Source organism: Felis catus, chromosome A3, assembly GCF_018350175.1.
Source record: "Felis catus isolate Fca126 chromosome A3, F.catus_Fca126_mat1.0, whole genome shotgun sequence".
Taxonomy (NCBI): domain Eukaryota; kingdom Metazoa; phylum Chordata; class Mammalia; order Carnivora; family Felidae; genus Felis; species Felis catus.
Window position 1 is genome coordinate 119,477,731 of NC_058370.1, and position 27,866 is coordinate 119,505,596.

Sequence of the window (27,866 nt, forward strand, 5' to 3'; positions counted from 1 at the left end):
TAGGGACGAGAAAACTGAAGCACACAGGGACTGAGTGATTTGCCCAAAGATGCACAGCAGGTAAGGGGCAGAGCTGGGATCTGAAGCCAGGCAGTCCAGCTCCAGAGGTTACATCCTTCTCTAGGGTCAAAGGAGTAGAGAGATTGCTGGACATGACCATGAAGCCACCAATGTTAATTTGTTGACTTTGAAGGTTATGCTGTGATTAGATATAATGCCTTGTGCAATGTTTGTATGTGAAGAAATGTACACTAAAGAATTTAGGAATGGTGTAGTGTCATGTCAACAACTTACTACCAACTGCTGTAAGAAAAAAAAGGTCATGTATTGTACTTGCGACTTTTTTTTTAAGTTTATTTATTTTGTGTGTGTGTGTGAGAGAGAGAGGGAGAGACAGCGTGAGCGAGCTGGGGAAGGGCAGAGAGAGGAGAGACTCCCAAGCAGGCTCCTTGCTGTCAGCAAGGAGCCCAGTGCAGGGCTTGAACCCACAAATCCTGATCTGAGCAAAAACCAAGAGCTAGAAGCTTAACGGAGCCACCCAGGTGTCCCTGCACTTGCTATTTTTAATAAGCTCGCTATTGTTTCAAAATAACAAAAAAATGAAAAGACCCTACATATTAAAAATATTTAAAATACACTGCTTCCCTAAATTCTTCAAAAATGAATTCCTACAAATCAGTAAGAAAAATGGACAAAAGATATGCACACACTATTCATAAAAACAGAAATACAAATGGCTCTTAGATACATGAAGAGAAGTTACTAAGGGAAAGGCAAATTGAAACCATAGGGACAGAATATTTGACCTGTGAAACTGGCAAAGGCTGGAAGGTTTGATATACTGTGTGCTAAGAGTATGCACAAGCAGGAGCTCTCCATACTACTGTAGAGAGGGCAAACTGGGGCAATCCCTACAGAGGGCAATTTGGCAATTCACTGTCACAACTACAATTGCCTAGAACTTTTGTCCCAGCAATTCCACTTCCATGAATCTATTTCAAGGACGTTACCTACACACGAGACAGGATGCATTTCATTACTGCATGTAACAGTGAAAGATTAGAAGAGTCAATAGGGAATTGGTTAAGTAAACCAAACAACCACCACCCAGTGAAATATTATGCAGCTATGAAAGATAAGGAAATGGTTATGTACCATATAGTATATTGGTAACCTGTATTAAATGGAAAAAGTGTAAAATAGGGGACAGCAGGTATTGTTCATGTTAAAAGGAGAAAAAATAACGTATGTTATTTCCTTGTATCTGTGTAAAAATATCCCTGAAAGTAGAAAAACACATTAAAAAGGAAGAAAACTGAGGAGCGCCTAGGTGGCTTAGTTGGTTAAGTGTCCGACTCTTGATTTCGGCTCAGGTCACGATCTCACGGTTCGTGAGTTCGCTGGGCACGGTTTGTGAGTGTCACTGCATTGACAGTGTAGAGCCTGCTTGGGATTCTCTCTCCCTCTTTCTCTGCCCCTCCCCACCTCTCTCTCTCTCAAAATAATAAACCTAAAAAATAAAAAAAGAGGAAAGAAACTGAGTAAGTAGGGGGCAAGGTGTAAGGAAGACTTGTCATTTGTCTGTCTTTTATAATTTCTCAATTTTGAAACATGTTTTAATTTAAAAAAAAAAAAAGCTGGTGAGATTTGCCTATGAAGACTGTGGTAGCCAGCCTCCAAGACGGCTCCCAATAACCTCCACCTTTTGGTATTCCCATCCTTGTACAGTTGCCTCCCACATCATACAGCAGGTGGCCCATGTAAACAAAAGAACACAACACAAGTGACTGTGTCATTTCTGAGATCAGGCTGTAAGAAACACTGCAACTTTGCTCTTGGTCCTTCTGCTCCCTCACTCCGGGGGGAAGCCAGCTGGCACATCTCGAGCCAACACCTGTGAAAGGATTCACATGGTGAGGAACTGCCACCTCCTGCCAACAGTCACATGAGCTTGGACGTGGACCCTCAAGCAGAGGCAAGCTCTCAGATGATGACAGCTCTGGGCAACATTCTGATTGCAACCTCATGAGAAATTAAGTCAGAACCACCGAACTAAGTCACCCCCCAAAAACTGTATGAAATAATAAATTTTTGTTTTAATCTGCTAAATTGTGGGGTAATTTGTTACAAAAATACAATAGAAAATATAAAAGCCTTGTTTAACTTCTCTTGGGTCTTTACAGACTAAAAAGAGGATGCCCTATGACTTCAATAAAGAAAAAAAAATCACATTTTTCCAGATATATGGATTGAAAAGAGATGAAGGAATCAAACTCCAGGCTCACCAGCCTAGGGATGCTCAAAAGACTTTGGCCAGGGAGAGACAAACTGGCCCATGAGATGAGCACCACTGTTTCCAGAAGCTACCCATGATGCCACATGAGTCCTGGATACAAATTCCCTTAAGTTCATCTTAAGCATCATAAAAATAATCAAGCAAATGTCGATAAAGAAAAAGGAGTGGACCTTGCTCCAATAGATACCAAAACTTTCTATAGAAATACCAGGAACTGGGGCACTTGGGTGGCTCAGTCAGTTAAGCATCCAACTTCAGCTCAGGTCATGATCTTGCTGTTCATGAGTTTGAGCCCTGCATCGGACTCTGTGCTGACAGCTCAGAGCCTGGAGCCTGCTTCGGATTCTGTGTCTCCCCCTCCCCCACTCACGCTCACGCTCTCTCTTGGAAAAAAAAAAAAAATAAACATTGGGGCGCCTGGGTGGCTCAGTTGGTTGAGCGGCCGACTTTGGCTCAGGTCACAATCTCGCGGTCCGTGAGTTCAAGCCCCGCGTCGGGCTCTGTGCTGACAGCTCGGAGCCTGGAGCCTGTTTCAGATTCTGTGTCTCCCTCTCTCTGACCCTCCCCCATTCATGCTTTGTCTCTCTCTGTCTCAAAAATAAATAAACGTTAAAAAAAAATTTTTTTAATAAAATAAAATAAACATTAAAAAATTAAAAAATTAAAAAACAACACGAGGAACTAGTAGTGCAACGCTGCCACAGGAGCCAATAAAACTAGTCAATAGAACAGGATGTAGCAAGTTCAGAAGCACACTCAAGTGCAAAAGAGTTAAGTATGTAATAAAGATAACGTTTCAAATAAACAAGAGAAAGATGAATTATTCAATGGATTTGTTGGGGGAAATGGCTAATCATTTGGAAAAAACTTTAGGTCCATAACTCATACATGCACAAATCAAGTCCAGACAGATTAATCTAATTATTCATAAGTTAACTATAAAAGTACTAGAAAAAAGTGTCAGAGAATATTTTCGTAATCTTATATGGGGCAAGGCTTCCAACATATGCCATAAAATCCAGAAGGCATAAAGGAAAAGAGAAACTAATGGATATGATTAAATTAACATGTAAAGTTCTACACAGCAAAAGATACTAAAAGAAAGTTAAAAGGCGAACAATAGATTCAGAAAAAATATTTGTAACACATGAAACAAAGGTTTAAGTAAAACAAAGGGTTAGTATCCATAATCCATAAAAAACTGTTACAAATGACAGAAAAAAGAGAAATAATATACAATGGAATCTGTGGTTTTCACCCAAATATCCATTTCACCCCGCTATGCAGTTGCCATATGTCGTTTACATGGGATTGAATCCAGCCCAACTCCAGGGTTTAAACCAATTAGAACAATTTCATTTTCTTTGTCAAGATCATTGGTTCGGATAACCGAGGCCTAAAACAATTGTGCATGGTATTGACTTGACCGCTGGTATTGACTTAGGGATAATCTAGTAAGTCTGACATGCATATCTTCCGGCTGGAATTCTGGAATATAAATCTTTCCTTCTGCAGCTTGGCACAGCTACCACAGTTTGCAAACATGAAAAAAGTTAGCCTAAGCATAGAGAGCTGACCCCCAAAAGAGGACAGAGCCGAGACTTTCACAAAAGGAAACTAGAAAAAAGGAAATCCGCATCATATCTGAAGTCCATCCTCCCTTTGTGCTTTTCAGCTATCAGTCAGTAAATCCCCTTTAATAAGCCAAGCTGAGTTTAATTTTGTTCTTTGAAACTAAAAGCCTCCTTACTGATACACCACTAAAAAGACAAAAACAAATGAACAATTCACAGAAGTAAAAATGTCGAATAAACAAAATATTAAGTGTTCAACCTCACTAACAATAAAATATTTTTAAAATCAAAACAAGGTATCATTGTGGGGTTGTAAGATTGGCAAAAATTAAAAATATGGTTAATACATAACTCTAGTAAGAACGGATCTATTTGAGCACTTCCATATACAGTGGGTAGTGGTGCAAACTGCTAAGGCCTTTTTGGCAGGCACTTTTTAGTCATCTGACAAAATCTGAATTGTGAATCCTCGAATTGGTCTTTAACCTGTAGAAATACTCAAGACGTATATGTAGCATACACAGATCTCTGGCCTACAGAAATAGTCAAGATGTTCATTGTAGCACCGTTTGCCTCAGTGGAACACTGGAACTAATGTAAAAGCACACCAGTTGGAAATGGTTAAATACACTACAAACATACCATGGAACACTGCACAGCAGTTTGGAAAGAAAAATGAAACACAGTATACATGTAAATACTGACAGTGGAAAGATGTCCACAATATATATTAAATGAAAAAGCAACGTGCAGAACACTATATACAGTAAGACACCCACTTATTGCAGAGGGAGAAACAAGTCCAGAAAGCTACGAGTCTACACACGGAATGAAGAAAGGGCTTTCATTTTATATTCTTCTGTCTTCTCAAAAAAATTTTGTTACAATGAGCACTTTACTTTTTATGTACAGTTTAATTCTACTTTTAAAGTCTACATAAATTAATATTTATATATATGTAAGTACACAAATGCATAAAAAATGTCCGGAAAAATACATTGCAAAATGTTAACAGTAGTTATCTCTGGGTAGTGGAATTATAGGTATATTTATTTTATTCTCTGTAGTTTCTGAAAAATACTTAATATTATGAAATAATTAAAAATATATTTTAAAAAAAGAGACAAAGCAAACTACCCTATGGAAGGCTGACCTTTACTGTCATTTGCTCTAACCTTTAGAAAAGAGACACTTGAACTCAAGAATTTGGGAAGCGTGGAAACTCAGCAGAGTAGTCTAGAGCTGGGTGTGGAACTATAGAAAGATGCATGAAGTTACAGGCACCTGGGTGTAAAGAAAAGGAAAAACACCCTAGGTAAGTAATGAAAGCCAAATGGAGCGGCTTAACACTGTTACACCGTTAGTAAGACAATATAATGGTGGCACAAAAACAGACACTCAGATCAATGGAACAGAATAGAGAACCCAGAAATGGACCCACAAACGTATGGCCAACTAATCTTTGACAAAGCAGGAAAGAAGAGCCAATGGAATAAAGACAGTTTCTTCAGCAAGCGATGCTGGGAAAACTGGACAGCGACAGGCAGAAAAATGAACCTGGATCACTTTCTTACACCATACCCAAAAATAAACTCAAAATGGATGAAAAGACCTAAATGTAAGATAGGAAGCCATCAAAATCCTAGAGGAGAAAACAGGCAAAAACCTCTTTGACCTTGGCCGCAGCAACTTCTTACTCAACACGTCTCTGGAGGCAAGGGAAACAAAAGCAAAAATGAACCATTGGGACTCATCAAAATAAAAACCTTCTGCACAACAAAGGAAACAATCAGCAAAACTAAAAGGCAACTGGCAGAATGGGAGAAGATATTTGCAAATGACACATCAGATAAAGGGTTAGTATCCAAAATCCATAAAGAACTTATCAAACTCAACACCCAAAAAACAAATAATCCAGTGAAGAAATGGGCAAAAGACAGGAATAGACACTTCTCCAAAGAAGACGTCCAGATGGCCAACCGACACATGAGAACATGCTCCACATCACTCATTATCAGGGAAATACAAATCAAATCCACAACGAGATACCACCTCACACCTGTCAGAATGGCTAACATGAACAACTCAGGCAACAGATGCTGGTGAGGATGCGGAGAAAGGGGATCTCTTCTGCGTTGCTGGTGGGAATGCAAGCTGGTGCAGCCGCTCTGGTAAACAGTAGGGAGGTTCCTCAAAAAATTAAAAATAGAACTACCCTACGACCCAGCAATTGCACTATTAGGTATTTATCCAAGGGATATAGGTATGCTGTTTCAAAGGGACACATGCACCCCCATGTTTATAGCAGCACTATTGACAATAGCCAAAGTATGGAAAGAGCCCAAATGTCCATCAATGGATGAATGGATAAAGATGTAGTGTGTGTGTGTGTGTGTGTGTATATATATATACACACACACAATGGAGTGTTACTCGGCAATCAAAAAGAATGAAATCTTGTCATTTGCAACTACATGGATAGAATTAGAGGGTATTATACTAAGCGAAATTAGTCAGAGAAAGACAAATATCATACGACTTCATTCATATGAGGACTTTAAGACACAGGACAGATGAACATAAGGGAAGGGAAGAAAAATAAAAACAGGGAAGGGGACAAAACATGAGACTCTTAAATATGGAGAACAAACAGAGTGTTACTGGAGGGGTTGGGGGGGGGTGGGCTAAATGGGCAAGGGGCATTAAGGAATCTACTCCTGAAATCATTGTTGCACTAGATGCTAACTAATTTGGATGTAAATTAAGAAATAAAATTTAAGAAATAAATAAAATAAAAAATGAAATGAAATAGAGAAAAAAAAAAAAAAGACAATATAATGGAAGGCACAGACTCTAAAATCAGCCTAAAGCCAAATCCTGGCTCCACCCTAGTTTTCTGACCTTAAGCAAATTAATCTTTCTTAGAGTAAGATGTAGATAATTCCAGTACATACCTCATAGGGTTGCTGTGAGGAATAACTAAATTAATACAGACAAGCAATTAGAACGATATGCACAGTAAGGGTCAAAGATGTTTGTTATTAATATTAATGGATGGTGGTAGAAATACACTTAGTTCCTCTCTATGTAAGCCACAGTAAGCATAACATTTCTGCTCTGATGAACTTATGATTTTGAGAGTACAAGGAACAAAAAAGTCAAGAGCCAAAAGGGTATGGCAAACTACAGTCCACAGGCCTTTAGCTAAGAAGAGTTTTTATACTTTTAAAGAATTGTAGAACTGAAGAAAACGAAACAACGAATATATGAGAGATCAATATGGGTCTGCAAAACTTAAACTATTTACTATCTCGCCCTTAATATAAGAATTTCCCACCGTTTATCTAAATAATGTGGCTAAACGTAATTATATGCAGAAGATAGCATTATGACGGCAGGAGACAAGCTTTTAACTGTAAAAAAAAAAAATCTTATGAGCTGGAGGGCTTCTGGAGATCATCAAGAATCCTTTTTGCAAATTAACGTTATTTCGTTTTGGAATCAATTGCATTAAGGCCTCGAACCCTTCTTTTCAACACACAAAAAACTATTATGCAATGTAGAGCTCGTGACTAGAAGTTAGTAGAGCGGCTCTAGTGCTATTTCCACCACCTGTGGCCATGGATGAGCCCGCTGACGCTGATTCACGGGCTTCATCGATAAAGTGGATAAATGACCAGATGATGGCCAGGCCCCTCCTACGTTGGAAAATCCTGTGGAGCCCTGGCTCTCCCAGCAGGATAGAAGAATAGCTCTACTCCCACACTGGAGGCCCGAAAGGTCACGTGACCAAGCCCCGCTCCAGGTAGCTGGTGTAAGGTAATCCCAACTCCCCGTTCTAAATTTCTATTGCCGCTGACCTGGCTACAGGCAAAACGGATGAAAGAAAAACACACAACGCAACATAGCCCAGCGCTTTATGCCGACACACGAGCAAAGAATTCGTTAACTTGCGGTGATAAGTTTAAAGACACAGATGACACCGCTACTCAGAGCTACCGACTTCGAGCAAGTCCCAGTTACTGTCCTTATTGCACTGGTCCTGGAGACCCTGTCCGAGGGGCCTCCTTTCGCTCCCTGGAACTCCACTCCCCGCGAGAAGGGAGGCGGCCGCGGCTACTGATGCAGTAGACGGGAAAGAAAAGGCAGATGTCGCCGCTGGGAAAGACCAGGCGGAAAGCCAAGCACACGCCTCGACTCACCTTAGCCTCAGTCCTCTCCGGCTCCCGCTGCGGGCAAGCAAAGTTTTAACCCAAATGCCTGGACTAGACGTGACCAAGGGGCGGGTCCTGCCCAAAAGGACCCCTCACGCCCGCCAGCGAACTCTGCGGGCTGCCCACTGGCCGCCTGTATGGAAAAGTGGGCAATGCGCCTCCTCCTCTATGGGCCTCCTTCCTTCCAGCGGAGAAAGAGTCCTCCCCGCCCTGTTAGCTGGAAGCGAACGGCACGGCAAGGAGCCAGGGCCAATTCGACATTGGGGGTTTTAGTCAGGCAGTATGTCGGGCGCCTGGCTCGGGCCAGGCCGAAGGAGAAAAATCCTCCACCCGCAGCCCCCACCTGAGTGCTTTCCACTCGTCCTCTTCAGCTCAAGATGGTGGCCTCCCGGGCGATAGGCAGTCTCCGCCGCTTCACTGCCTCCAGGACGCTTCGCTGCCCAGGTGAGACCTGGGTGGGAGCACCCCGCAGCCCCAGGCAGTACTCTTGGGGAGGCGCGTCTTCCTTTCGCTGTCGCCTTCCAGCCCCGCCTGGGAAACTCTGTCCTGGCTGCAGGGAAAGGATGCCCCTCTTGGACCCCCTTCCTGTGTCCTTGTGCACACTGACACCTCCTCTCTCACTGCTCCCATGCCCTGCAACGATTTCAGGCTCCGTAACCCCTAACGTTTCTGAGTCCTGTCTCCCGGGTCTGGCACCTTCCGCAATTCTCGTGGCATTTCTGTCCTCATGCCCATCTTCTTTTCTTTTACGATGGCCTCGGACCTGGCCCTTCTAGATCAGGAGTTCCAGGAGGACTGGGGCAATCCAAATCCGTCACATGTTTGTGGCCCCACCGCACCTTACTCTTAACAAGAGCTGTCTTAAAAGCTTCTTAGGTGGTATTAACCAGCTTTGCAAATTACTGCCACGCCCCGCTGCTTTCCCACAAAACCTTTTTTTTGGTGTGCCTATTACCACGTTTCAATAGAGAGCTCGACTCTTGCAGTTCCAATAATCCCGGTGTGAATGTATAGTATGTTAAATTTCAAGGGAAGGTTCTGCAGTTTACCAGAAGAAACGTTTTTTTAAAAAATACTCAAATACTACTGTCCTGCCTGTGGACACACTGGGGGCGGAGTGTCGAAAAAATAAGATACCTGTACCTTAAGGAATAAAATGTTAGATAATTTTAAGAACTGTTCTAATTTTGTTTCTGATGGTACCCAGTTAGGCTTGCGTTAGCTATATTATCTTTTTTTCTTTTCAGACTGGCAGTGAAAGGGTTAAAGTGGGTGCCTAGGGAAAATCAAGCATTTTCCTCCCATCTCAAATCTGTAAGGTGAAAAGTGACTTTTTATTGCATGTTACACTTAATACCGGCTAGTTTGAATTTTAACTCGTAATATGCCTTCCTCCTGGACCACCGAAATAGTATGCTTTTTGTAGACGTAGCGGGGGTCTGCTGTAAGGGATTAATTTTGGATGAGTCAGTCTTTTTCTGCCTTCTTATTTCAACGTGTGATTTTAGTCTCCCCCGGACTGCTGTGTGTGTATATACCAATCATTATATTACAAAAAATTGAAATGTAAAGTTTGGGGAAGGGTTAAGAAAAAAGAGTCACCCGTTCTCTTAATACATACAGTAATTGTTAGCATTTGGACATGTTACCTTACAGTTTTGTCTTGTTTTCTTTTCCACATTTGTGGCTTAAGGCTTTCTGGAAATCAAATATGTATGTTTGAACTAGCTTCCTCATTGGTTTTAAGGTACTTCTTATGGATTAGCAGCTTGTGTAACACTGAGGTGGTGGTCAGGTCGTGTGATTTCTGGTCACTAACTAGCTGTGTAACTTTGAACAAATATGTTAGTGTAACCGAGCTTTATTTTCCTCACCTGTGAAATGAATGAGACTTTTGGATTTTCTTAGACATTAGAAATACCATGAAAGAACAATTCAAAGCATTTAAATTTGGAGTCTTTTAGGCTTGAATCTGGCTCTGCCTTTTATTCTTTAGTGACCTGGGACAATTAATTTCTATGTCTGTTTTCTCATTTGTGAAATGGGGAGTAATACTTTTGAGAACTTCAAAGGAGTTATTTTAGGTTAAAAGCAATTTTTCACTAATTCTCAGTACATGCTGCTATTAACTCTTTCCTGCCCTAAAGAACTATGATTCTGTATATCTGAGAATAAAGGACAAGCTTAACTTTTCTATATTTTTTGTATAGAAATATATATACCCATATAAATGTTTATATATTTTGCATTGTTTTCACCAATAAGAAAATGTGGCTTATTATAGTTATTACCCCCTTTGAATAGCAACTTAGGAATTTTGAAAACATGTCTAGAAAGTGAATTCAAAATTGCCTGCGACCTGGATTGCCATTTAGACTCAACATAATACTGAGTCTAAATGAAAGTCTGTGCCATGGTCATTAACAAATGTTTAATGAGATTATAACATTTACTGGTGGATGGGTAAATTTTCTTGAAACTGATTTCTAATCCTCAAAGTTCTAACCCATTCCTCCTCCACAAATTCTGTAATTATGAATATGACTGTGAAATGAAAGCCACAACTTGACCAAGATATTTTATTTAATTCCTACTCCTCAGTCTCGATTTCTTTTTTTTTTTTTTTTTTTAACGTTTATTTATTTTTGAGACAGAGACAAAGCATGAACGGGGGAGGGTCAGAGAGAGGGAGACACAGAATCTGAAACAGGCTCCAGGCTCTGAGCTGTCAGCACAGAGCCCGACGCGGGGCTCGAACTCACAAACCGTGAGATCATGACCTGAGCCAAAGTCGGCCGCTTAACCGACTGAGCCACCCAGGCGCCCCTCAGTCTCGATTTCTAATATGTAAGTGGTAAAATAATTTCACAGGAAATGAATTAGAGGCAAATACCATAGTAGAAGATGTGTATTTAAATTTGACTCACTTCCCGGGGTGCCTGGTGGCTCAGTTGGTTAAGTGTCGGACTTTGGCTCAGGTCATGATCTCGTGGTTAGAGAGTTTGAGCCTAGTGTCAGGCCCCGTGCTAACAGCTCAGAGCCTGCAGCCTGCTTCCGATTCTGTGTCTCACTCTCTCTCTACTCCTCCTCTGCTTGCTCACTCACGCGCTCTCTCTCTAAAATAAATAAACATTTAAAAAATAAATAAATAAACAAATTTGATTCACTTCCTTAATCCTATGTCTTCCCCCAGGGTTGAATATTGAGAAAAGCTTTTGATTGTATAACCCAAGTAACATTTTTGTATTGAAATTTGTGTCCTTGTAATCCAACTCTCTCCACTGCTGTAGTTTTAGGTCTTGTAGGTATCTTTTGAGTTAAGTTATTGGGATGATTAAGAAGTAGGACAAAGGCTTATCTCTTTTGCTGGCACAGTTGATATAGGCTAAAGTTCACCTAGCTGCTATGGAGTAAGCTGTCCAGATTTGGTAATGGATACGGCTAGATTCCAAAAGCAAAGCTACCTTGTGGCTACCAACTTAATTTAGTTGCCTGTGGTTTGAATTCAAGATACATTTATACACTTATTTTCTCTTGGTTCTTTTTTTTTTTTTTTTGTCTCTACTATGGCTTGAATTCGTTTCAAGATATGTTTGTACCCTTATTTTCCCCTTCGTTTTTTGTCTTTATTGATTTGGAGGAGGTGTTTTGTGTATATGTATATGGGTGCGTGTGCAGCACAGGCAGATTAGTGGTAAGAGTTCAAAATGGTTTGACCCATGGGGCGCCTGGGTGGCTCAGTCCATTAAGCGTCCGAGTTCAGCTCAGGTCATGATCTCGCGGCAAGCCCTGAGTCTGGCTCTGTGCTGACAGCTCAGAGCCTGGAGCCTGCTTCAGAATCTGTCTCCCTCTCTCTCTGCCCCTCCCCCACTCACACTCTGTCTCTCCCTCTCCCTCAAGAATAAATAAACATTTTAAAACATTAAAAAATGGTTTGATCCATAAGCTAATGAGCACCAACCTGTTGTCTCAAATAGTTGGTCTTTAAAAATGCAACCCATGCCCGAGCCCTGGCACCTGCTCTATTTTCTTTTTGCTTAGCACTTATCTCCTAACTTACTTTTTTTACATATATTTATGTTTCTTGTTTTTCGGCTGTTTTTCCACCCCGTCCCTCCCACCCTGCATTCCTAGTCAGTCCATCCCCACTCTCATCCACTCTACCCTGTTCTATTCCCTGTTCCCCTCCCACTGGAATTTCCACCCTACGGGCAAAGTTCTTTTTATGCCAGACCTATTTTCACTTCTTCATTTATCTCTACTGAGGAGAAACTGATTCTTCCTATGATATTCTTCCTGATATATATAATCCCCTGCTGCTGTAGAATATAAGCACCACAAAGACCAGGATTTTTATCTTTTTGTTCAGTCCAAGTGCCTAGAACAGTGCATGGCAGACCACAGTGATTTTTTGGTGTTGCTGAATCAATGAATGATTGTGAGATGATGTTGGAAGAGCATACTCTTTAGTTGGGGGAATGCAGTGATTAAAGAACAAAGTAGTAAATAATAAGGGTCAAAATTGGCGGGGGAGAGAAAGATCATTACAGATGGAATCTCTTGATAACGCCTTGTGGAAAAGGTTGGGGCCATGATACAAAACATAAAGAAAGAAGACTGGTAAATACAGATGGTACAGATTTTAAAAGATGGGAAAGCAGAGAAGGGAAGTATATCATTAGTGAGGTAGAGGCATGGGGGTTAAGGAGATGGCTGGCTGGCTTCTCCTATCTTAATTTATTTGGTTGTAGCCCTGTGACTTACAGATACGTTTATAATTATTGTATCACTTTTACTTCTATCTTTTTTTTTTTAATTTTTTTTTCAACGTTTATTTATTTTTGGGACAGAGAGAGACAGAGCATGAGCGGGGGATGGGCAGAGAGAGAGGGAGACACAGAATCGGAAACAGGCTCCAGGCTCTGGAGCCCCACTTCTATCTTTATAAGAATGCCAAAATGCTCTAAGAGACTTGTTCATACAGCTAGTAAATGATAAACTTGATGTTTGAACCCAAGTCTTTTAACTCAGGTCCTTTGTCTTTGCTGATTTGGATTGATTAAAGGAAAAATGCAGACAGAGCCAAAGATCACCTGACTCTGGTGCTTGTGTCATCCACACAGTTTTCTTTAACATGTTGCTTGCCTTTCAGACCAGTGTAAAGCTGCTATTTTCTGCGCTTTCTCTTCCTCTCCCTTAAAGAACTGCAGGATAGAGGGAAAGAAAGAGGAAGCAAGAGGCTTGGCTACCGCGACGGTCCCTCTCCTAATCCACTGCACCATCAGTGGGTTCTCCAAATCAGTGGCTCCCACATGCCCACTTGTTTGCTGTTTCAGTCTCCTTTCTAAAAACTGCAGATTCTGAGGCCCAGCCCCCTTAAATTCTGATCCTGTGGTTCTAGGTTGTATGTCGCCCAGACATCTGTGAGTATATTTGAGCCTCCCCAGCTGATTCTAATGCCTGGAATCACTTCTCAATACTGCTGTGGGAATCCCAGTCGAGCTAGATATGGTGCATTGTCTCTTGGGTCCTGCTTTCGCCATGTGTATTAGTTCCCTAATCCAGAAGGGTCCCCGCCTCCTTGTCAGATATAGACCACCCTCAACATAAGCCCCATGTTGGGATCTGTGCTAACAGCACAGAGCCTGATTGGGATTCTCTCTTTGCCTCTCCTCCAATCATGTTCTCTTTCTCTCTCTCAAAGTTTAAAAAAAAAAAAGGTTAAAATCCCTAGTAACCTCTCAGCAGCTGAACCTTTCCACCAGCCTGTGACCATATGTCTTTCTCTGTGACTACTCTCTCGTTCTCCAAATCCCTTACCTTTATCCGGCTTAGATTTTGAGGGATCTCAAGAGTCTAAGACTGCCTTAGCATGCAGTGATAATCAAAGGTAATGAACAATAAAATTAAACCGTGTTGGTCATTTTATGTCATGGTAGTATTCTTTTTTTTTTTTTTTTTTTTTTTTTTTGGAGAGCACAAGTTGGGGAGGGGCAGAGAGAGGAGGACAGGATCCCAAGCAAGCTCTGCCCTGACAGGCTGACAGCAGTGAGCCCGATGTGGGGCTCGAACTCTCAAACTGAGAGATCAAGACCTGAGCCGAAGTTGGAGGCTCAGCTGAGCCACCCAGGTGCCCCAACCTTTTTTTTTTTTTTTAATGCACTCCTAAGTTAGGAGGGCACTCCACACTCTCTTTAATTATGCTTGTGGATTCCAAGACTATATTATATAGCCCCTAATGTAGTCCAAATGCAGTATGGTTTCACTGAAAATTAGACATAAAAAAAAGTTTTAATACTAGTAACTAAGAATGAAATAATGATGGAATATTATTCAACTGTAAAGAATAAAATCTTAACCACTTGCAATAACGTGAGTAGTGCTAGAGAGTATAATGCTAAGTGAAATAAGTCAGAGAAAGACACCTTATGAACTCACTCATGTGGAATTTAGGGAACAGAACAAATGGGCGCCTGGGTGGCCCAGTTGGTTAAGTGTGCCGACTTCAGCTCAGGTTATGACTCATAGTTTGTGGGTTTGAGCCCCGTGTCAGGCTCTGTGCTGACAGCTCGGAGCCTGGAGCCTGCTTCAGATTCTGTGTCTCCCTGTCTCTCTGCCCCTCCCCTGCTTGTGCTCTCTCTCAAAAATAAATAAACATCTAAAAAAATTTTTTTAGTTAAAAAAGAACAAACAACCAAAAGAAAAAAGCGACAAACCAAGAAACAGACTCGTAACTATAGAAAACAAACTGATGGTTACCAGAGGGGAGATGGTAGAAGGGATGGGTGAAATAGGTGATAGGGATTAAAGAGTGCACTTATCGTGAAAAAATATATAAAAGGAAAGAAATTAAATTTAGTAATATTTAGTGTATGAATTGATAAAGGTAAATGTACGTAAGTTATTTTAAAAAGAAGGAAATAAATACTGAGGGAAAGCTAGCACAGAGGGATACATGAAGGAGCCACTGGATATTATTAAAGTACCAATTCTTGGGGCACCTGCATAGCTCAGTCAGTTAAGCATCCTACTTAAGCTCAGGTCATGATCTCACAGCTCCCAGAATCGGGCTCTGTGCTGACAGCTCAGAGCCTGAAGCCTGCTTCGGATTCTGTGTCTCCCTCTCTCTGCCCCTCCCTCGTTCATGTTCTCTCTCTCTCTGAAAAATAAACATTTAAAAAATAATAAAGCACTAATTCTTTATTGTATTTGATATTACTTTAAAACTTACGCCTTTTCCTGGATACATGTGTTTCCTGTGTACTGCTATTATGGTTAATAATTATTAAGGGATGATTTTTTTATTTTTAGAGCTAAAGAGAAAACTTCTTAAGATATTGGACAAGGTTTGGAACATGTGGGTAGGGAGGAGTAAGCAATTAAAGAGGCGTAGTTTGAAGTGGTTTAATATGGTTTGAAGTGACATGTGGTCTGAAGTGCAGCATGAATATGAAAGAGAAAGGAAGAAAGAGCAAGGTGTTTTTAAAGAAGTTTGGAAGTTGTAATTAACAGATATGGACCCAGTGCTGGCCTCCAGAATAGCTTGGTTACTGCTTAGAGCAAGACGTTTGTATGAGAGCGGGGCAAAGGTGACTCTTCAATGCTAGAAAGGACGTAGAGTAATGCCCAGAACAAACTGAATTTTTGCGTAGGAATTTCCCAGTGTTCCTTACTTTCGATCTGTAGTCCAGTTTGAAAGACCCCCTGTCGGGACTCCTCTCATGATGACTTGTGCTCAGTATGTCATCTCATCAGTGTTATGCAGGAGAGCGTGAAGTAGTGAAGTGACTAGGAAAAAGGGAGAAGAGGAGCTGGTCTGTGTCATCCCCAGGGTAGGAATATCCTTGGTGGAGTGCAATATGGACCTGTTCAGTTGGAAATTCTTAAGAGTATGACTGGACTATTCCATAAATGGCCACTAGTGCCTGTTGATTTCACTTTTTTTTTAAAGTTTTTACTTGAATTTTGAGTTTATTTTCTTATTTTATTTTTATTTTAACTTATTTGAGTTTAGCTAACATACAGTGTAATATTAGTTTCAGGTGTACAATATAGTGATTCAGCACTTCCATACATCACCCGGTGCTCATCACAAGTACATTCCTTAATCCCCATTACCTATTTAACCCATTCTCCCACTTACCCCCTTTTGGTAACCATCAGTTCTCTGTAATTAAGAATTTGCCTCTCTCTTTTTTTCCCTTTGCTCATTTGTTTCGTTTGTTAAATCCCACATATGAGTGAAATCATGCAGTATTTGTCTTTCTCTGACTTATTTTGCTTAGCATAGTACTCTCTGGCTCCAACCGTATGGTTGCAGATGGCAAGATTTCATTCTTTTTTAGGGCTAATATTCCATTCTATATAATTTTACTTTGGATCATTTCTCCATAAAAATACAAGAGGATGTGGGGTGCCCAGGTGGCTTAGTCAGTTGAGCATCCAACTCTTGATTTCGGCTCAGGTCATGATCCCAGGATCATGGGATCTAGCCCCGTGTCAGGCTCCGTGCTGTGCATGGAGCCTACTTGGAATTCTTTCCTATTGCTGCTCTAACAGATTCCCACAAATTCAGTGTCTGAAGCAGTACAAATTTATTATGTATGTCAGAAACGAGTCTCATTGGGCTAAAATCAGAGGTGTTGCCAGGGCTGTGTTCATTCAGGATGCTCTATGTTCATTCTGGAGAAGTCATTTCCTTGTCTTTCCTAGCTTCCAAGGCCACCTGTATTCCTTGACTTCTTCAAAGCCCGCAAAGTAGGGCTAAGTTCTCATGTTGCCATCTATCTGGTATTCTTTGACTGTCTCTTCTTTGCGATTACATCGGGCCCGTCTGGATAATCCGGGCTACTCTCCCTATGTTTGGGTCAATTTTAATTCCATTCGTACCCATGATTTCCTTTGCCGTATAACCTAACATATTTACAGTTTCTGGGACCTGGACATCTTTTTTTTTTAATGTTTATTTATTTTTGAGCAAGAGAGAGAGGGAACACGCACGCAAACGAGGAAGGGGCAGAGAGAGATCGGAAGTGGGCTGTGCACTGACAACAGAGAGCCCAATGTGGGGCTCGAACTCGTGAACCATGAGATCGTGCCCTGAGCAGAAGTTGGATGCTTAACTGACCGAGCCACCCAGGTGCCCCAGGGACCTGGACATCTTTGAGGGGGGATTCTTCTACCTACCACATTTAATATCTAAATAATTTTATAAGCTGATAATTAAAATGAAAAAGGTATGGTAGTAGTCACAATCGTGGCCCAGAATACATTAATCTCATTTTGGTTTTTTGTGGTTATAAATTCCAGCTTTGTTATATTTAGCAGGTACTACAGAAACTCTTAATTTTGTAATTGAATTTGAATCAAAATAGTAATTAAATTTGAATACCTTTTTCTTGCAGGTTATACCTGCCGCAACTTTTCAGCATCCTCTGCTTTGCTAAGTAAGTTTAATTTCTTGTCGACATGCTTACGTTGCTTTTTAGATTTGTTTAGCAATAAACATGTTTACGACTAAATTATCCTTCTCTTTTTAGCCAGAACCCATATTAACTATGGAGTCAAAGGGGATGTGGCTGTTGTTCGAATTAACTCACCCAATTCAAAGGTACCTAATTTAACTTGCTGCAGTCTATGTCTACTAACTACATTCATGAATCCAGTGCTAAATAAGAAAGAAAGAGAAATCCACCAGTCTGACAGTAATCTTATATGAATTTGTAGTTGTAATAGTTAGTTTGACAAATTGCTCAAAGGAATACAGTTTTCTGGAGCAGAGGTCCTTGACTAAGAATTCCTTCTAGTTGACCTTAAGTGTCAGGTTAACATCAAGGATTAGTGAAATTAGCCTTCTGTTACTGTGTAGAATATGGAGGTGATTTACTAGATAAGAACCAAAGCGCACGCTCTGTTTATAAGAGTCAGAACTCACCTATCCATCTTAACTACCAGACTGTTAAACAGGCTTTCTTCATTACCTGCCCGCTGTAGTCATTATTCATAGAAAATTGCCTGGGTTAAATGTGGGTGTTAAGATTCCTGAGGAACTGGAATGACAGTGCAGTTCACATGTTGGAAGTCAAGTTCTGTTCCAAGTGGAGCTTCATTTGTTTTTGGCAACTTCAACAAAGCATTAATCCAGTCTTTGCCAAGAAGACCTCTGTTGCAGAAGCTCATGCTTTTCCCCCACCTAAAATGGGTGTCAAGTTTTGTTATTAGAGGTCTAGAGGGAACAGCAGTACCTAGATGGAGGCAGTTAACAACTATCACAAATTAAGGAAAACAAGAGCCAGTCTTCCTCACTAGAGTAAATTTTGGTGCCCACTGACCAATGATTCAAACTTAAGCTATTTTTTCCGAATTTTCTAAGTTGAGCATTTTTTCTGAACACAAAACAACACATGCCTACAGTGGGAAGTTTTAAAGCTATAAAGAAGAAAATAACAAATCATTCGTACTACAGACCCAAAGATAACCACTTTTAACATTTAATCTAGTTTCAACAAATAATATTTACAAAGTAAAATCATACTATAGGTCTAATTTTGAGTTCTTTTATTCTTAATGTTATACAAACTTTTCCATACCAACAAATTCCGTAGACTTATTTGTAGCCTGCATATGTTTTGAACTCTTTAGGAATGTGACCCTTCTTTGAGTAGTTCCATCCAAACTACTTCCAAAGAAGTAGTTCCTTCTTTGAGTAGATCTATTTTTAAAGGGAGGGTGCTTATGGTTGGCCAAAGCTGAATAGAAAACTACTGGGTTTAGATTTTTTCCCCCTGCCTCTCTTGCTTCTAACAATATATTTCTGCTGGATAAACAAATTTCCTATGATCAAAATAGCATTTCATGGTGATTTGCACATCTGGTGCTTCAGATCTAAACCCTTAGATTTATATGTATTTCCCTTTGGCAGGTAAATACACTGAGCAGAGAACTGCAATCAGAGTTCGTAGAAGTAATGAATGAAATCTGGGCTAATGATCAAATCAGAAGTGCCGTCCTTATCTCATCAAAGCCAGGCTGCTTTATTGCAGGTGCTGACATCAAGTAAGTTTTCAGAAATTTGAAGTCACCTTTGATCTTGGCTACTAGTATGTTTCTTAGGCCTAATCATTCCTCCATTTAAAAGAAGACAGAAGTAAATTCTCTGAAAGTTTTCTTTTTAAAAATTATTTACACAAATGTGTTAAAGTTGGTTAAAAAAAAAAGGGGGGGGGCTTGTTGCTTAAACCATGTAAGACTAACCTTTCCTTAAAGAAGTTGAAAGGAGTTCTAAGAAAAATATTTGAGTAGAATAAAAAAATACTATAAAATTAAGCTAACAATGTGGTGCCCCTCTTTTTTTTTTTTTAAACCCGACAGACCATTAAATATTTAAAAGTTTGAAAATACCATGTTAACAAGGACTTGGAGAAATGAGACAGTTAATATATTACTAGTAGGAATGCCAGTTGGTACAGCAACTTTGGAAAACATTTTGGCAGCATTTAATAAAATTGAAAATGCACGTATCATACAATTCAGTGATGTTCTTCTAGCTATACATGCTAGAGAAATCCCACCCTTTTTTTTTAAGGACCCATTTATGAGGATGTTCAGCCCTGTGTAGTTAAAATAATGAAGAATTTAAAGCAATTAAGTGTCAGTCTGTAGGGAAGTGGATAAATAAACTGTGGTATTTTCACATGATAAAATACTACAAAATGATTCAAAGGAATTAACTAGATCCACAACATAATGTTAGAACTTAAAGACATAATGTTAAGTTTAAAAAAAAAAGCAAGTTGTAGAATGTTCTATACAGTATGTAGTTTATGTAAACATTTTAATATTTTTTCTTAAGTTTATTTATTTTGAGAGAGAGAATCCCAGGCACTGACAGTGCAGAGCCTGACGCAGGGCTCGAACTCAATGAACCGTGGAGATCATGGCCTGAGCTAAAATCAAGAGTTGGAAGCTTAACCGACTGAGCCACCCAGGCACCCTACTTTATGTAAACATTTTAAAATCACACATAAAATGTCTTATGTTATTTATGGATACAAATGTGTCGTTGGTCTGGAAGGATACACTGCAAACATTCGAAAATGGTTGTTTCAGGGTAAATGAACTGACTGTTAAAAACTTGAGTTTGTCAGACTGAACTTTAGTGATGCAGCTAATATTTTGTTATTTTTTAATGGTAAGATTTATGCATATATAATTTGTTTACAGTTCTTTAAAGCATTTATAAGGACTCTGTCTCTCAAAAATAAACATTAAAAAATTTTTTTTTTTAAAAACGGGCGCCTGGGTACTCAGTCGGTTAAGCGTCCGACTTTGGCTCATGTCATGATCTCACAGTGTGTGAGTTCGAGCCCGCATCGGGCTCTGTGCTGACAGCTCAGAGCCTGGAGCCTGCTTCGGATTCTGTGTCTCCCTCTCTCTCTGCCCCTTTCCTGCTCGCACTCTGTCTGTCTCTCAAAAATAAATATTAAAAAAAAAATTTTAGGGGTGCCTGGGTGGCTCAGTCGGTTAAGCGGCCGACTTCAGCTCAGGTCACGATCTCACGGTCTGTGAGTTCGAGCCCTGCATCAGGCTCTGGGCTGACAGCTCAGAGCCTGGAGCCTGCTTCCGATTCTGTGTCTCCCTCTCTCTCTGCCCCTCCCCCATTCATGCTCTGTCTCTCTGTCTCAAAAATCAATAAATGTTAAAAAAAATTTTTTAAAAAAATTTTTTTAAAGCATTTATAAGCAGGTGAGATGCTTAGTGTTAGTTTAATGGCTTAAAATGTTAACAGTTGTTAATTCTGTCAAAATATGAGTATTTGTGGGGCGCCTGGGTGGCGCAGTTGGTTAAGCGTCCGACTTCAGCCAGGTCACGATCTCGCGGTCAGTGAGTTCGAGCCCCGCGTCAGGCTCTGGGCTGATGGCTCGGAGCCTGGAGCCTGTTTCCGATTCTGTGTCTCCCTCTCTCTCTGCCCCTCCCCTGTTCATGCTCTGTCTCTCTCTGTCCCAAAAATAAATAAACGTTGAAAAAAAAAATTTTTTAAATATGAGTATTTGTTATATTATTCTTTGTACCTTATACAACGATAGCCAGCATTATAGGCTGAGTAATTTGTACCTAAGGTGTCTGTATAGTTTCAAACCTTGCTCCACATTGTGTACTCTTTTTGTTTGTGCATAGTAATTAAGAATTTATATTTAATGTGTATTTCTTAGAAAAAGCAAAATTATCTGTTATCAAGTGCTTTTTATTCTAGCTCAGTTATTTGAGCCTAGCAAGACACTGATGTCTCAGGGCGCCTAGGTGGCTCAGTCAGTTAAGCTTCCGACTTCAGCTCAGGTCATGATTTCATAGTCTGGGAGTTCGAGCCCCACGTCAGGCCCTGTGCTGACAGCTCAGAGCCTGGAGCCTGTTTCAGATTCTGCGTGTCCCTCTCTCTCTGCCCCTCCCCTGCTCATGCTCTCTTTCTGTCTCAAAAATAAATAAAAACATTGAAAAAAAAAAAAAAGACACGGATGTCTCACTAAGCTACCTGGCTGTAGCTTTCTGTATCCATGGGAGAATACTTGCAGCTTCTGTGAAGCTAGCTGAGCAGCTCCCAGTATATAAAATGACAAAAACTTGTTATCTTTGACCAAAAATACAAAATTCACAGTTTAAATGTTTTCAAGACCAAAATAACAAGTGAAACAAACTGAAATGAAAGGACATTGAATGCAACATTAGTGTGGTGAATCTTTTTTAATCATTAGGAGATCTAAAAACAACTTGAAAGTGTTTTTTTTCCACTGTCATTTTGATTAGCTTTCAATCTGAGGGTTACTTATAGTGAACATGTTTAATGTGATAGGAAAATATTTACCAGAAGATGATTTTTCTCATGTACAGAGTTTTGTAATCTAATGATTTTTTTAATAGAAAATAAAATTTTGCAACATGTTTTGTGTTCTCTGGAACCGGAAATCTAACATTCTTTATGGAGAGATGATTGTAGCTGATATTAGTGTTATCTGAGGCAAAACCATTCTTAAACTTCTGAGTATTTGAAGATTCACTATCAAGTATTGACATACGATAGGGTAAGGATACAGTGGATGACATATTGAACCAAAGTAGGGTATAATTTCATCTTTGTTTCTTTTCTCTGCTTTCTTGTTTGCTGCAGCATGTTAGCCTCTTGTAAGAGCGCGGAAGAGGTAACGCAGGTATCGCAGGAAGGCCAGAGAATGTTTGAGAAACTTGAGAAGTCCACAAAGCCTATTGTGGCTGCCATCAGTGGATCCTGCTTAGGAGGAGGACTTGAGGTATAGAGTTATTCCAAAGTCTTTGAGACACTGTTGAGCACGTTGGTGGGAATTACAAGCTGCCAACCTGTAGGCTACTCTTTTGTCTGCAAAAAGTTCTTGGAGGAGAATCAGCTTTTTAGTCATCCTCATGGCACAGAGCAAGTAAACCAAAGTGTGATGTATTCATTTTTATAAGTTTAGAAGTTTTGAACTAGATCTCTAAGGTCTCTTTCAATTCCAAAAACCTGGTTCAGGTTTGCAGGGCAAAGATTCAGAAGTGTGATTCATGCTGTTGAGCTACTGAAGTCTAGATGAGACACACAGAGCATAATATGTGCGTAAGTGCTTTGTAAATAGTAAAGATGGTGAATAATGTCAGATCTGAGAAGAGATGCTTACTAGACTGGAGCATGTAGGAAAAGAGAGGGAAAAATAAAATAACATTTATTGAGCATTTATCACATGCTGAGCTTCGCGATAAACACTTTGATATATATTAATTAAGGAAACATATGCCTGGTCCTAAAAGACAAAATCATTCCACCTATGGGTATGGTATGAGCAAAGACAAAGGCAAGCAAAACCTATTAGGACATCATAAGTAGGCCTGCTTGATTGAAAAGGAGGGTCTCTAGATGGTACAGGCCTTCTTAACTTGGCATGCAATGGACATGGTGTGTGCACTTTTCTATTGAGAGCTTCCATAGCTTTCAGCAGATTTTTAGGGAGATCCACAACCCCCCCAAAAAGGTTAATAAATTAAGGGGAAAGTATGAAATAAGGCTAGAAAGAGAAATTATAGAAAGCATCAAATGCCAGCCTAGTGAATTTCCATTTATTCTGTGGGCACATTCCTGCATTAAGTAATCTTTAGACCCTCACATAACCTAAGGTTTTATAAATTTACATTTTCTAACATTCTGATTTTCTTTCATTTGTTTGAAGCTTGCCATTTCCTGCCAATACAGAATAGCCACAAAAGATAGGAAAACAGTATTAGGTAGCCCTGAAGTCTTGCTGGGGATCTTACCAGGAGCAGGAGGCACACAAAGGCTGCCCAAAATGGTGAGTATATAAGTCCCCTTGTGATCTTTAGAACCTCATTACCTATAGGCCCCTTTAGATCTATTTCCTCTGGTACAAAAGGCACAACATGGGTATTCATTGTAGAATTTAGAACCAAAATAAAATACGAGTGTATAGGATCCACAACAAATTTTAGGGGCACCTGGGTGGCTCAGTCAGTTGAGCATCCAGCTTTGGCTCAGGTCATGATTTCCTGGTTCGTGAGTTCAATGCCCCATGTCGGGCTTTGCACTGACAATGCAGAACCTGCTTGGGAGTCTCTCTCTCCCTCTCTCTGCCCCAACCCCTTCTCTCTGCCCCTTCCCCACTTGTGTGTATGTGTGCACAAATAAACTTTAAAAAAAATCACAAATTTTATTCCTGGTGTTTAGTTTTTCAATTCCACTTTTTATTTTTTTAATTCCTTGATCAAAATGATTGATCAAGGGGGCACCTGGCTGACTCAGTCGGTTCAGCATCCAACTCTTGATTTTGGCTCAGGTCATAATTTCACAGTTCACGGGATTGAACCCGCATCAGGCTTGCTTGAGATTCTCTCTCTCCCTCTCTCTGCCCCTCCCCTGCTTATGCACGTGCTCTCTCTCAAAATAAATAAATAATAACATTTTTAAAACTTAAAAAAAATTTTTTAAATTATTTATTTATTTGATCAAGGTTCTTTGTTAGTCTCTGAGGAAGTATAAAGATAAATAAGATATATGTTTGTCTTTCTGGAACTTACAGTTTTATAAAGATTTTATTTAATTTTTACCTTTTTACCTTTTTTTTTTTTTTTACCTTTTTAAAGATTTTTTTTTAAGGTTTTTTTTTTTAAGTTTATTTATTTTGAGAGAGACAGAGCATAGGCAGGGAGGGGCAAAGAGAGAGGGGGACAGAAGGTCTGAAGTGGGCTCTGTCCTGACAGCGAAGACCCCGATGTGGGACTCAACAGACTCACGAACTGTGAGATCATGACCTGAGCTGAAGTCAGATACTTAACTGGCTGAGCCACCCAGGCGCCTAAGATTTTATTTTTAAGTGATGTCTATACCCATGAAGGGGTTTAAATTTGCAGCCCCAAAATCAAGAGTTGCATGCTCTATCGACTAAGCCAGTCCAGTGCCCTTTGAGCTTACAGTTTACTTTGTTTCTTCTGTGCACGGTACCATTTTACCGGTTTTTCAAATCCATGGGTCATATTTCATGATAAATATAAGAGGCAGCCCTTTCTCCTGACTTGGATGATCTCATTGCTGTATTCTGTAGAACCAGCAGCCAACCAGACTTCTGAATTCTTAAGGAGAAGGGAAGCATATCAGACCTGGAGGCCGCAGAGCAATCTTAATATCTGACTTGAGGGCCCGCTGAGCCTTACAGCTTTGGGCACCATTGACTGCTCAGTGAAAACAAGGCTCCGCAGAAATACTCTTTGTGGGGAAGTTGATATCAGCTGGGCACAGAAAAATGGGAAGATTTGTGGTGTTAATTTTCTGATAATAGGTGTGCATTCCTTTACTGAAATTTTCAAGAGAATTTATTGAAAGAATTGATATGGGTATAGAAAATACTGCTGAGTTTCTTTTGTTGTTTAATTGGTATGTTGCTAGAAACCATTCTTCTAGTAACTGCATAAGAAGCCCTGGCTGAGTTTTGTTTTTAAGCCTGAAATGCTTTTTACATTTTTTTAAGAGTGTATTTATTTTGAAAGAAAGAGAGAAAGTGTGCACAAGCAGGGGAAGGGCAGAGAGAGAGGAAGAGAATCTCATGCAGCTCCATGCTGTCAGGGCAGAGTCCAGCATGAGGCTCAGTACCCTAAACTGTGAGATTGTGATCTGAGCTGAAATCAAGAGTCGATCATTCAACCAACTGAGCCGCCCAGGCACCCATTTAAGCCTAAAGTTCTTTATCGAAGACATTATCGAAACTACCAGGTTTCTCAACCTCCACTAATTCCAATAAAGGAATTTTAAGTATCGGGGCACGTGGGTGGCTCAGTCAGCTAAGCATCCGGCTTCAGCTCAGGTCGTGATCTCGCAGTTCGTGAGTTCAAGCCCCACGTTGGGCTCTGTGCTGACAGCTCAGAGCCTGGAGCCTGTTTCCGATTCTCTCTCTCTCTCTCTCTCTCTCTCTCTCTCTCTCTGTTCCTCCCCTGCTCATGCTCTGTCTCTCTTTCTAAAAAATAAAGATTAAAAAAAAAAAAAGGAATTTTAAATATTATATAAATGACATAATATGTAAGTGCAGAATTTTAGGAAACATGAAATTATTTCTCCACCTTATCTATTTCATAAGACAGAAATCTTAACATTTGAATTAAAAGAAGAAATACAGACATTTTAGCTTCCACTGGAGGTGTCTAATCCCAAAGTTACCTAAAACGTGTATTGGTGTGTAAAAATTAACCGATTGGTAGATAGCATAGAAATCTGGTTTGATTTTTCTCATTTTAACATTTGCTCAGTTGAATGAATTGTAAACTGTAATTGTCACTCTCATATTTTTTCCCCTGTACTCTGATCCTTGCTTGCATGTTAGGTGGGTGTGCCTGCTGCTTTTGACATGATGTTGACTGGTAGAAACATTCGTGCAGACAGAGCAAAGAAAATGGGGCTAGTTGACCAATTGGTGGAACCCCTGGGTAAGTGGTAGCGTGCCTCAGAGTTGGGCCTTATGAATTTATTTTTTAAAGAGTTAATGTCTTGAATATTGGTTAGAGTAAAATTCATACTCTTAAGAAATGAGTCATTCTGAAGAGTGAAGTTTTCTAAGTATAGCTAATACTAAATCATTTCCAACATCACCCCAGCTTCTTATTTTATTTTATAAGTTGCACATCAAGAGTACAGAATTGAATCAAGTCATTATTTTTGGTTCTTAAATTACCTGTATCATTATTCATAAAAACCTTCCTTCAGTTTTATGCATCTGTTTTAATACTACAATAAACATGTATGAAACAACCTGAGGATATTAACAGCAGTTGACATCTACAATGTGCCACTTCCTCCATACAGCATCTTTTCCTCCTCTGACCCAAGGAAACCACCATTCCACATTGTGTGTTTGTCACTGTCTTGCATTTCTTAAAAATCAGCATTACTGAGGGACACCTGGGTGGCTCAGTCAGTTAAGCATCCAACTCTTGATTTCAGCTCGGGTCATAATCTCGTGGTCGTGGTTGTGGTCATAAGAGCAAGCCTTGTGTCGGGCTCCACACTGGGTGGAGCCTGCCTGAGGTACTCTGTCTCTCTGCCCCTCTCCCTCCCGTGCATGTGCACTTTCTCTCTTTAAAAAAAAAAAACAACACAGCATTATTGAGATGTTATTTATTGGACAATAAATTTACCAATTTCTAATGTACACTTTGAGTTTTGACAAGTGTATATAGCTGTGTAAACACTACCCCAATCATATAATAGGATGTTTTTAGTGTATAGCTTTTTGTGTCTTCTCTCATTTAGCCTAATGTTTTTGAGATTCATCCGAGTTGTCACATATCAACAATTCCTTCCCATTGCTCAACGTTATGCCATTGTATAGGTATACCATAATTTGTTTATCCATTCAGTAAATGATGGAAATTAAGTGTTTCCAATTTGGGGCCGTTCAAAATAAAGCTGCTGTGAACATTCATCCACAAGTCTTTACGTGGATGTATATTTCATTTCTCTTGGACAAATACCCAAGCGTACATTGGCTGGATCATATGATAGATGTGTGTTTAGCTTTTAAGAAACGTCGAACTGTTTTCTCAAAGTGGTTATACCATTTTGCATTCCTACCAGCAGTGTATGAGAGTTCTAGTTACCAACCACTTTGCAAGGTCAGTCTTTTTAATTTTAGAGCTTTTTCTTTTCTTTTCTTTTCTTTTTTTTTTTTAAGAGAGAGAGCGAGCGCGAGCATGAGCAGGGGAGGGGCAGAGTGAGAGAGACTGTATCTTAAGCTAAGTGTAGAGCCCAATGCGGGGCTCAGTCTCACAATCACGAGATCATGACCTGAACTGAAATTAAGAGTTGGACACCAGGCACCCCTAATTTTAGACCTTCCAATAGAAGTGTAGGAATATCTCATTGTGGTTTTAATTTATATTACTCTAATGACCAGAGTCATTAAGTTTCTTTCATGTGTTTATATGCCTTCTGTATATATTCTGGTAAAGTGTCTGTTGAGATGTTTTGCCCATTTTGATTGAGTTTTTCTTTTTGAGGTTTTTTTTTAAATGTTTTTTAAATTTATTTTTGAGAGAGAGACAGAGTGTGAGCAGGACACAGAATCTGAAATAGGCTCCAGGCTCTGAGCTGTCAGCACAGAGCTCGATGCGGGGCTCAAACTCGTGAACTGTGAGATCATAACCTGAGCCAAAGTCAGCCATTTAACCGACTGAGCCACCCAGGTGCCCCCTCTTATTATTGAGGTTTTGGAGTTCTTCTTATTA

General features: G+C 40.0%; 2 protein-coding genes across 3 annotated transcripts in view; one reads left to right on the forward strand and one right to left on the reverse strand.

The window, feature by feature from the left end:
- HADHB (hydroxyacyl-CoA dehydrogenase trifunctional multienzyme complex subunit beta) overlaps nt 1–8,451 on the reverse strand; it is a 40,340-nt gene extending 31,889 nt beyond the window's left edge. Inside the window, exon 1 of one of the 2 annotated variants that reach the window (XM_019827803.3) lies at nt 8,428–8,451. The gene's annotated coding sequence lies outside the window, so the exon portion shown is untranslated. Of the gene's footprint in view, nt 1–8,072; nt 8,223–8,427 lie in introns of those variants that run through there. The other variant, XM_003984419.6, reaches the window with a different exon arrangement.
- HADHA (hydroxyacyl-CoA dehydrogenase trifunctional multienzyme complex subunit alpha) overlaps nt 8,394–27,866 on the forward strand; it is a 48,759-nt gene continuing 29,286 nt past the window's right edge. Inside the window, exons 1-7 of the mRNA XM_003984421.6 lie at nt 8,394–8,528; nt 17,489–17,530; nt 17,624–17,694; nt 19,006–19,139; nt 22,246–22,384; nt 23,312–23,431; nt 25,967–26,069. Coding sequence (XP_003984470.2) covers nt 8,462–8,528; nt 17,489–17,530; nt 17,624–17,694; nt 19,006–19,139; nt 22,246–22,384; nt 23,312–23,431; nt 25,967–26,069 — 676 coding nt within the window. The 5' untranslated portion in view covers nt 8,394–8,461. The remainder of the gene's footprint in view (nt 8,529–17,488; nt 17,531–17,623; nt 17,695–19,005; nt 19,140–22,245; nt 22,385–23,311; nt 23,432–25,966; nt 26,070–27,866) is intronic.